The sequence below is a fragment of the Nicotiana attenuata genome, unplaced genomic scaffold (genome assembly GCF_001879085.1).
Source record: "Nicotiana attenuata strain UT unplaced genomic scaffold, NIATTr2, whole genome shotgun sequence".
Taxonomy (NCBI): Eukaryota; Viridiplantae; Streptophyta; class Magnoliopsida; order Solanales; family Solanaceae; genus Nicotiana; species Nicotiana attenuata.
This window is the reverse complement of record NW_017670406.1, coordinates 517734-528757: the sequence shown is the minus strand read 5'-3', so window position 1 is coordinate 528757 and position 11024 is coordinate 517734. Positions and strand designations below refer to the sequence as shown.

The 11024-nt window shown below is 35.6% G+C and overlaps 1 protein-coding gene across 2 annotated transcripts; it reads left to right on the top strand.

Moving 5' to 3' along the window:
- Positions 1-3515: 3515 nt before the first annotated feature.
- Positions 3516-9651, top strand: LOC109238976 (1-deoxy-D-xylulose 5-phosphate reductoisomerase, chloroplastic). 2 transcript variants are annotated; one of them, XM_019405476.1, is made up of 13 exons: positions 3516-3603; positions 3749-3866; positions 3959-4134; positions 4694-4780; positions 5579-5704; positions 5827-5889; positions 6607-6756; positions 6949-7016; positions 7250-7361; positions 7504-7608; positions 7725-7846; positions 8011-8157; positions 9288-9651. In XM_019405476.1, exons 2-13 carry the CDS (start codon positions 3770-3772, stop codon positions 9454-9456), a joined length of 1422 nt encoding a protein of 473 aa, XP_019261021.1. In that variant the 5' UTR covers positions 3516-3603; positions 3749-3769; the 3' UTR covers positions 9457-9651. The 2 variants fall into 2 exon arrangements, with proteins under 2 accessions (XP_019261021.1, XP_019261019.1); XM_019405474.1 differs by having other exon boundaries at positions 3596-3866.
- The last annotated feature ends 1373 nt before the right edge of the window (positions 9652-11024 follow it).

Here is an 11024-nt window from a genome sequence, read left to right as displayed (position 1 = left end):
CCCTAAACAAGACTCTCAAACCCCATATGGATACATTGTGAATGCTACTGAATGAGAAGGAAGGATCCTCAATTTATAGAAGTCCAAATCCTTTCCTACAAGAAACAAGACTAGCCAAATATGGGAGATTTATAATTTAATTTTCTTCTAGGAAAAAAAAATTCAATTATGGTAAATATGTTATTCCTTCCTTCAAGAGATAGGAAAATCAAATATGGTAAGAAAATCAGGACAACACCTATCAGTATTTTGGTGGCTTTTTCAACTGTTAAGTGGGTTTTTGTTGAATTGTGGATGCATATAATTTACCATGGTTAAATAATTGAAGTCCATATTCAAGACACATATCATGTATCTATTGGTTTGGTGTAACACCCGGTGTGGGTAAGTATTTACCGCAAGATTATATTGGACATAACCAATTTTCTATTGGGGTAGTACTATCTTACTTTTGAATATTACAAATGTATAAATTGAATTTTGGTCAAAACTCAAAATGCTAGTTGAAAGTGAGGACTGTAGACCTCATAATATTAAACAAAAGAAATCTTCAAAAAGAGCTCTCTTTAGTTGATTTAGGTCTCTTTATCAAGAAAAAATCTTTTCTTTTGGAAAGGTGCTATCTCGTTAGTATCATAATTAATTTTCATATTCGATTTTTAGATAACATTTAAAACCAATAAAAATCATATCATCCTCTCAAAGATGAAATAAATATCATGCGTGGACTATGTAGGTGGGAATCTAAGAAGGAAGGCAATGGCAAATTCCTTGGTACCTCAGACAAACATAAAAATGCATAAGTTATTGAAAAAATCCAAAGAATCAAGTCTAAATTAATTAATTGTGGGAATATAATCATATAGCTTCAACAATATACCATATGCAGTCCATAGATGTGAATGATTCTCAGTTCGTCGTCATGCTTCGTTATGTCGCTTTTAATCCTCCGCCGGCATCTTAAGGATTTGATTATATATAATCCTACTATTCTATTTGTCCACGTATATATATATATATATATATATATATATATATATATATATATATATATATATATATATATATATATATGTGGTCAAATAAAGAAAGGAGATAACTACTTGTTCCCTCGCGCAACACACCCCTAGCACGAAATATCTTGAGTATAACAACAATAACGACCACGGTAAAATTCTACGAGTGGGATCTGGGGAGGATAGTGTGTATGTAGACCTTACTTCTACCTCGATGAGGTAGAGATGTTGTTTCCGATAGACCCTCGACTCAAGAAGATAAAAAGATATGAAATATCTTGAGTGTGAACGATATAATATAAACATGTAATTATAACGCAAATAGCATAACCTGTGGTTCAATATTAGTAATATCAAGATTGTGAGTGAATTTGACTCTAATACAGATCTTGAGCTTAACTCAACTCCACAAAATAAATACAAATTCTCCTAAGTCATATGAGGGTACAACAATAATTTTTGACTATAACACTATTACTATATGCTATATTATGACATTCCAGGTGATATCAGAAGAATCCACATCGATAATATACGAAAAAAATATTGTATTTATAAGTAAACAGCCTTAAAATTTCCTGATGTCTTCTAAAATTGTGAAGGTGTAGGCCCAAACCTTTACAAGTTTTAAGAATTTAATTGTATTATATACATTAAAATTAAATTGTAAAATGAGAGTACTTTTCTTTCATCAAACTAAGAGCCGGTTTGGACATAATTTTTTTTTCTCCTTTTTTCCAAAAAATTTTTACTTTTTTCCGAAATAAGTGTTTAACAACAACGACAACAACTACCCAGTAAAATTCCACATAGTGGGGTCTGGAGAGGGTAATGTGTACGCAGATCTTACTCCTGCCCCGATAGGGGCAGAGAGACTGTTTCCGATAGACTCTCGACTTAGGAAGACGAAAATAAAGTAAGAAAAAGCAAGAGGAGAGAATTCATTAGTAACTCCAGTAGAAATCGTAATAGTAACAGAAACATAAAAACCGAGAGATGAATGACATGCAATAACAGTAACCATAATCTAAGGCCCGGGGCTAAGACAAACAACAAGAATAGTGTGGGTCCCACATAAACTGTAAGCCATCTAAGGCCAATCCTAATCCAACCCCGCCTCGGCCCCGGAATGAAGTAAGGAAAGTTTTACTCCCCCTATCCTACAACCCTAATGCTTGACCTCCAGGCCTTCCTATCAAGGGCCATGTGCTCGGAAATGAGCAGTCGCGCCATGTCCTGCCTGATCAACTCTCCCCGAAATAAGTGTTTGTTCATAAAATTTCTAATTTTCATTTGAAGATGCATTTTTGCAAATTTTAAAAACTCCAAAAAGTTATTTTTCAAAATTTTCACTCACAAAACTTCAAAAACAACCCAAACTGAGGGTGTGTTTGGTATAAAGGAAAATATTTTCCGGAAAATGTTTTTCAATTTTCCCATGTTTGGTTGGCTTAAATGTTTGGAAAATATTTTCCTTATCAATTCATTTTCCTCCAATTTGAGGAAAATATTTTCCTTATCAAGAGAAGGGAAAACATTTTCCAAAGCTCCTTCTCAACCTTCCCCACCCTCACCAACCCACTCCACCCCCTCTCCAAAAAAAGGTTTTTTTTTTTTTTTTCAATTACAGTTTCCGTTACCAACCACCCTACTACCCCACCCCCTACCCCCCGACGCTAAAAAAAAAAAAAATTTTTTACCTTCATTTTTTTTTGCAATTTCAAATTTCTGTTTTTTTATTTTTCTGCACCACCCACCACCCACCCCAATCCCCCCACCTGACCCCCCCCCCCCCCAAAATTACTTTCTTTTGTAATTTAAATTTCTGTTTTTTTTTGTTTTACTGCCCCTCACCACCCTGCGCCCCCCTCCCCCCACCCCACCCCGAAAAAAAAATTTTAAATATATTTTTTAGTTTTAATTTTATTATTTATCGGTTTAAAGGCTCAAAATTTTACAAGTTCCAAAATTATGAGTTCGGAGGTTTATGTGTTTGGAAGCTTACGGGTTTAGAAATTATAAAGTTTACGGGTTCGAAATTCCGCGGTTTTGAAAGTTTAGCGGTTCGAAAGTTTATGAAATTTGTGGGTCCGGAAGGTTGTTGGTTTGGAAGTTTATAACTTCATGTTTATTATATCTAAATTATTTATGAATACTCTTGAGAAGTCATTTTCCTTAATTTGCGTACCAAACACCGGAAAATTAATAAGATTACTACTTATTTTTCAAGAAAATATTTTCACGGAAAACATTTTCCGTTATACCAAACACACCCTGAAACTTATGTCCAAACACAACTCTAAAATTTTAAATACCATTTTTACTTGAAAATTTCCATTTTTTGGAATTTTACAATTCTTATGTCCAAACGCCTAGTAAGTTTTGGATCATTGTTTAATGTATTATGCGTTGTGTTACTCATTTCTATAGAGTACCGAAAGTTAGGGGAAGTATTTCAATATTAAACGTTTAAAACAAGAGCAAATAATGTTTGTACTTTGTACTATAAGACAGGTACGCTGCAGTGAGCATCGTTCATACGAGCCACACATTAATCCACAAACGAACAAAATATAGCCAGAACGAGGTACACAGTACCCCTCTCTCTCTCTCTCTCGCTCTCTCTCTCTCTACACGGCTGTTGCTAACTTTATTGCCAAAGATTGCACTTTGGTTTGTTGTAAACTTCCTTTTACATTTCTTGAAAAGCTGAATTTCTTTCCTTACTCCAGCGGTGGGAGCAATCAATTGAAATGGCGCTGAATTTGTTGTCCCCTGCTGAAATTAAGACCATCTCTTTCTTGGACACCTCCAAATCCAGCTACAATCTTAACCACCTTAAGTTCCAAGGTTCTCTATTTCTACCTACCCATATAAGTTTCTTGGACTTGATTTTGAGGCTAACTCTGCTAATAAATATTTCTATTGATTTTGTGTTTTAGGTAGAGTGGCTATCAAAAGAAAGGAGTGCAGTGGGATTTCTGGTAAGAGGGTTCAGTGTTCAGTTCAGGCACCTCCTCCTGCCTGGCCTGGAAGAGCTGTTGCTGAAGCCCGGAAAAGTTGGGATGGTCCAAAGCCTATCTCAATTGTTGGCTCCACTGGCTCTATTGGAACTCAGGTTTCTGAATTTTGAAATGATTAATATTCAGTAATAAATACTTTGGAAATAAGTATTGTCTTTTTAAGTCTTGATTGGTTCTAGCTTTGAGGTTGGACTGAAGCACTAGTAGAATTTCTTAACGCTTTTGTATGTGTTAGTTACTTTGCAGTTACAGTGTAAACTAAAATTCTAACTAATTTTTATAAAAGAGGATGAAAAGATTCAATATTTCATGGATTCTAATATTCCCATTCTGTATCTTTTTTATCTGTTGTTCTTTGTTATTGGTGGTGTGCTGCTTTTGCTACTGTGTCAATTATGCCAGTTGTCTTTTGCTTCTTTTTTCTTTCTTTTTCTTTTTGTATTATCTTAGGTGAATGAAATTCCAGTTAGTATATGTTGCTTTACTATTTGAGAGAATCAATTTTTTTGTTTTGATTCTCTACTTTTTGTATGCTAGTAGTATACAGGAATCTTTTCAATAAATCAATGCAATTTATTACTTTTACTAAAGAAAATGACAGTTGTCTTTTGTTTAAGTTCTTCATTGCTCGAATTATAAAATTTGTGTCTGCAGACATTGGATATAGTCGCTGAGAATCCGGATAAGTTTAGAGTTGTCGCACTAGCTGCTGGTTCAAATGTTACTCTTCTTGCTGATCAGGTTAGTTTTCATTTAATGCACACAAGTGAAAAAATGCTATGAGATTTCAAGTCCGAATAGAGTATAGGCGTCCAACCTCTCACCTTTATTATCTGTATCTGCATTAACATTTTGTGGTCATTATGCGGCTGCTGCAGTTTATAGCGCGACTGCTTTTGTTTAAAGAAACGATGATTATTATATTTAACTATAAAATGCTGCCACCTCATTCCACCTGGCTGCAGTGGCGAAGCCAGAAATGTTTCCAAGGGTGTTCAGACTTGAAAAAACTAAAAAAAATTCCCGACAAAGGGTGTTCAATATATGTTTTATACATCTAAAATCAATATTATACTTATATATGCAGTGTAATTTTTCGTAATATTTCGGTGAAGGGTGGTCAACTACCACCCTTTATAAAAGGTGGCTTCGCCCCTGCCTGGCTGTTTCCCTACCTGCTGAATGCTACCAGCCTAGACGTTTCATGTTTGCAGCATTTTGATTGACATATCCCATTAACCATGTTGAAATCCAAATGTCAAGGCTATGCTTGCTTTCCAATCCGTGCTTTTTTCACATTTTGTTTTTGGGTTTTGGAAGAAGAGCTTCCCACTCAAGGGAATGATGATAATCATTCAAGCTCATTTTATATCATGCCCTATTTATATTTTGGATTGCAATTTGCACAAATGTGATGGAAATATTGTTTCTCCAATATGGATACCCAACAATCGAGCTTCTCTGCTTAGACTTCTTTATCTGGCTATCAGGTCTAGTTTAGCTTTTGCCTTGATGATAAACAATGTTATATCTGAGTAGGTCAAAACATTCAGACCAAAACTAGTTGCTGTTAGAAATGAGTCATTGGTTGAGGAACTCAAAGATGCTCTGGCTGATATGGACGACAAGCCTGAGATTATACCTGGTGAGCAGGGTATCATCGAGGTTTGTCCAACTGTCCCTAACTTTATTTTTGGCGACTAGGAGTCTGTTTCACTTGTTGGTAAAATTACTTTGTGACATTTGAAAGAAATATGTTGATCATCGTCGTCTATGATGTGTTTCAGGTCGCCCGCCATCCTGATGCTGTCACTGTAGTTACAGGAATAGTTGGTTGTGCAGGTTTAAAGGTGAGGTTGAGGTTTAGTCTATCTGAATCTTTTCAAAATTGTTGCGATACTCCTGCCAAGATATCCTTATGCGCAGCTAAAGCAAATTTGAAGAGGAGCGCTGAGAGGGTGAAATGTGATTTATGTCCTGTTTCTGTTTTCCTTTTTTCTTTTGGGTGGGGATGGGGAGTGGGGGCAGGGAGGTTGGCGATTGGAGGGAGCTCCCATGGAAAGAGAGAAAATTAAAAAAAGTAGACGAGATGTACCCCGCTCAAGTAAGAATTAGGAATCAACTAGTAGAAGATTTCTCGAAGTTGCTTTTTGGGTTGTATAATGGCAGTATGGAGAGACTTCCAATTTTACCCCGGAATGAAGCAAACTGCCTTCTTTCTATCCATGGTTAGGAGATAATACTACTTTCAGCTAGCCGTTTATTACCTTGTAGGCAAAAATTCATGTAACTCCAATCACCTAGAAAGAGAAGTCTAGATCTTCAACATAGCTAGTTTTCTTCTACTATACTTTAATCATGCTTGAATGATTTTAGCTAAAAGTAGCATTGTATGCTAGTTTGCTAATGATAGAAAATGTCAGTCATTGCTCTTCTTGCTTTGCTCTTTGATAAATACATCTTCGTTTCTCCTCTCGGCTAATATAAAGCTAGTGAATAAGTCAAGAAAAAATGTGAATCATTCAGAAAACGGGCTCAAATTTATTAGTCTTTGTTTGCTTCACTAGCCTACAGTGGCTGCAATAGAAGCAGGAAAGGACATTGCCTTGGCCAATAAAGAGACTTTAATTGCTGGTGGTCCATTTGTCCTTCCTCTTGCGCACAAGCATAAGGTGAAGATTCTTCCTGCAGATTCAGAACATTCAGCTATATTCCAGGTACAATTCTATGAGGCTGAGACTGTCTTAAGATCTTTCTGCGAAACTTACTGAGTATGATCATTGTAAATATAATCATACACCTCTTATCAACCTTCTGTTTTGCATTGACTAATCTCCAAAATAACTTCCCACCCCTGGTCTCTTCAAGGCTAAGAGAGAAATATTCTAATAAGTTTTTCCTCATTTCAGTGCATACAAGGCTTGCCAGAGGGTGCCCTTAGGCGCATTATATTAACTGCATCTGGAGGGGCTTTCAGGTGTAAAATCTTGAATACTGATAATTTGTGCAACATCTCAGTTTTAATCCTTGTATTGCAACATTCATATCAATCCGCTAGTCTAAATATTCAAAAAAATTCTGTTGTCCTCCTTTCTTTTATGTGAAACAGTTATTCGAAATGTTTTGCACTACTTCATTATATTTTTTCACCTTTCCTTTAATCATATGTACGGCATGTAACCTTAAAACTGCTTATACTGTCACTGATAGGGACTTGCCAGTTGAGAAGTTGAAAGAAGTTAAAGTAGCTGATGCTTTGAAGCATCCCAATTGGAACATGGGGAAAAAGATTACTGTTGATTCTGCCACCTTATTCAATAAGGTATCTAAACTGTTGTTTTTAAATCTTTTCTCCATGATTATTGTTTCTTAAATTTCCAGCTGTTATTCCATATGTGAATCATCGGAGTTGGGTTATGAATTATCTGTGTTAGCCTAGGTTTAAAGGTATGTTTGTTTCTCAGGGTCTTGAAGTTATTGAAGCTCACTACCTTTTCGGAGCTGAGTATGATGACATTGAAATTGTCATCCATCCCCAGTCCATCATACATTCAATGGTGGAAACACAGGTAAAGATCCTTCAGCTCTGAGATTACATCAGTTATGTAATCTAGATGAATATTCTTATAACTGCATGCTCATAAATTGACGGCTTTGGAATTCTTTTTCCTTCTGTAATTTGTAGGATTCATCAGTATTGGCACAGCTAGGGTGGCCTGATATGCGTTTGCCCATCCTTTATACTTTATCCTGGCCCGACAGAATTTACTGCTCGGAGGTTACTTGGCCGCGCCTTGATCTTTGCAAGTAAAAACCATTCTTTCTTTGTGAATGCATTTTATTTTGCTTATCGCTCTAAGCTCGCTAGAGATCTATGTTTGCTTACAGCTTCATTTTTTTTTTCAAATATGAAATGAACTTTGGCATTTCATTTCCAGTTAGTATAAGTAATTATGAGCGTAATGGTATAGGCTCGGATCATTGACATTTAAAGCCCCTGATAATGTAAAATATCCATCCATGGATCTGGCTTACTCTGCTGGGCGCGCTGGAGGGACCATGACTGGAGTTCTAAGTGCAGCAAACGAAAAGGCAGTGGAATTATTTATTAGTGAGAGGTATGTAGTATGTATTCCTACATTCGACTTCTGTACAGGGTCATATTATATGTTTCAAATATTTAGTTTGCTACTAAATTCAAGATTCGGTATGGCACCTAGTTGTAGTCACAGCAACTCTATCTAAAACTAAAATTAACGCTATGACAGTGACATCTTTTTTTTGTGGTTTGTTTCGCCATTAATTCGTCAAAGGACATGGGTGCTGGATAACGTCAAGGGATGTGGAGGTCGTTGCATCCATAGTAGTTAATCCGTCTATCCTAATTTCTTGATATTGATCATTGGGTCTATCAGCACTTAACAGTTTCCATAACAAATACATAATATATCCTTTTTTAATCTACCAATATCTGAGGTTGCCTTTGGTATGCATAAGTTAATTAGTGTTAAAGCTAAGTATTCTTGTTTGGCCATAGAATGATAAACACTTAAGTTTCCCCTGTACTTGCTGCATAAATCTGTTCGTTCTCGTTGAATGTGGTTTAGAGTTAATTGATATATATGAAGTGTAGCCTATTCTTCTTGTTCCCCGTTCCTCTCTGGCTGGAAGAATGCATTTGTAATCTTTCTGATTGAATGTGGTTCAGAGTAAATGGATGATACTTATTGTTGCCTAATCATTTTCTGGTTGTGTTTTTCGGTCTTTCTCGTGGCACTGCTAGAAATAATCTATTTCCTCGTTCACCTTCAAAATATAACTGTTTTTGGTCTGTTATTTTTTTCTTATACATTGATTTCTCCTGCCAAAGTTAGTTCAAAGCTGAAATTGGTGATATCAGTAATCATTAAGTGATTTTAAGCGGACAATAATGGCTTTGCCTTGCTTGATAAAACAATTCGTGCTTAAACCTTCCCCTTTGATTGTGCTCTTTTCTACAGCTAGCATTCTACAAACATAACTTGATGTCTGTAATCTTTGAGCCTGCCAAAGAATTGTCCCTTGGCCCTATGCTGCATGTTTTTGCTCAGCTACAGTTAGATATCAGTTCTACATCTTGATTTGCTCAACAAATTTTCTTAGTAGTACTATATTTCTGTGTTTTTTTAAATCGTCAAGATTGTGTATGTCTTGTAAATGACCCAAAATCATTTAAAGAAAACAACTGATGAATTTATCCTTGTTTCAGAATTAGCTACTTGGACATTTTCAAGATTGTGGAGCTAACATGCGCTAAGCATCGGGAAGAGCTGGTAACTTCTCCATCACTGGAGGAAATCATACATTACGATTTGTGGGCTCGAGATTATGCAGCCAGTTTGGAAACCTCGGCTGGTTTTAGTCCAGCTCTTGTATAAATTGTTATTTTGGTCAGCATGTTGAGATGAATGTGTCGGCATGTTTGCCCAATAAAAGGAATTTGTTTAGGGTGGCGCAACATATGCAAATGTGTATAGTAGTGAATGTAATATGATTAGGTTACATGTACTACATCAGCGAACTCACCCTTTTTAAAAGCAAATTCCTTTGTTACATGCAATTTATTCTCTTTAGTTTCTGTTTTTCTCCCTTTTTTAAAGAGTCACTAAGAATGTTAGGACAAATTTCTGAAAATATTACGAACAATAATCGGCAAATCTTGTACTATATAATAAACGAACGTAGAAAAACCATAAAGATTACAATTTGCCTCTTGGTCCTTTGCCCTTCATTCATTATAAGGGTGTGTAATAGTTTCCAATTAGAGCCTCGTATATACTACAGTCTACATGATTGTATGGTAGTGCATTTTTTTACATAAATCTATATCCAAAGAACATCATATATATGGGACCTTGATTGAGTAAAATTCACTTATTAATCTTTAGCAGTTGGGAATCAATACCCTTTTCACCTTTTGATAGCAATATTTTTCGGTTAGCTTTAGAACTAATAAACAAATTGTTGTATATCCTCTTGACAGATCATAAGAATCAATGTTTCCTGCAAGGAATTACAGTATAAATGAAATGAAAAGATCCTTCACAGAAACATAAAATATTAAAAAGATAGTAAACCCTTGAGTTGGTTTTGTCAATTTTTTTTCTCAGTTGAGGTATTATGAAGTAATTTTCCATTAACTTTGCTACAGCTGCAGTTCACAACTTTTGAAGTAGCACTTCAAATTTAACCTCAGTTCAGACCTGCTTCCTCTTTTTTTGGGCTTCCTGTTTGTCAGTATACTTGCTAAGATGGGTCTGTTGGTGCCAGTCCAAAGCCCTTGGGCCGTTAAATTCAAGACATCACCCATAGTGAAAATAGCACGGACTAGCCAGTTTTCGTACTGATAATCGAAAAATAGCCAGCATTTTTAAATTCATTGCTGAAACACAGAAAGTTCCAGCATAATATGCGGGATTATGGAGCTCCTGCGTATAAACTTCCAGCATATTATGTTGGAACCCCAGCACACGAAAAGTTCCAGCATCATATGCGGGATTATGGAGCTTCTGTATATAAACTTCCCGCATATTATGTTGGAACTTCAACACATTATGAAATTCCAGCACATTATGCTGGAAGCTCATATGTAAAAAATTCGAACTCTAGCATATTATGCTGGAATATTTCCGGATATTTAAGGGTGTTTTTGTTTAGATTTTATCTTCACATAAAAAAATGGCTAAATTTTGATTACTTTTAAAAGTGTGGCTATTTTTCAATTGCCAATTGTAAATGTGGCTGTGTTTTTATTTTTTGGCCCACCCCATACAGACAATTTGAATAGGAAAATTTGGGAAGTAAGCCACTTCTCTAGCTGTTGTTTATAATATAGTCAGTGTATTTGCATTGTATTTAATACATAGCTACAAACTTTAAAGAGCGGCAGAAACTTGACTTTTTCTTCTTCCTATTCTCTGCTTCTTCTGCGCTTAAAATTTTAGGA

Bases quoted from the DNA above. Each gene is read 5' to 3' on its own strand.
- LOC109238976 (XM_019405476.1), top strand. From the start codon at position 3,770: ATGGCGCTGAATTTGTTGTCCCCTGCTGAAATTAAGACCATCTCTTTC. The intron at 4,135-4,693 runs GTTTCTGAATTT...TTGTGTCTGCAG, and splicing joins CTGGCTCTATTGGAACTCAG to ACATTGGATATAGTCGCTGA. The intron at 4,781-5,578 runs GTTAGTTTTCAT...ATATCTGAGTAG, and splicing joins TTACTCTTCTTGCTGATCAG to GTCAAAACATTCAGACCAAA.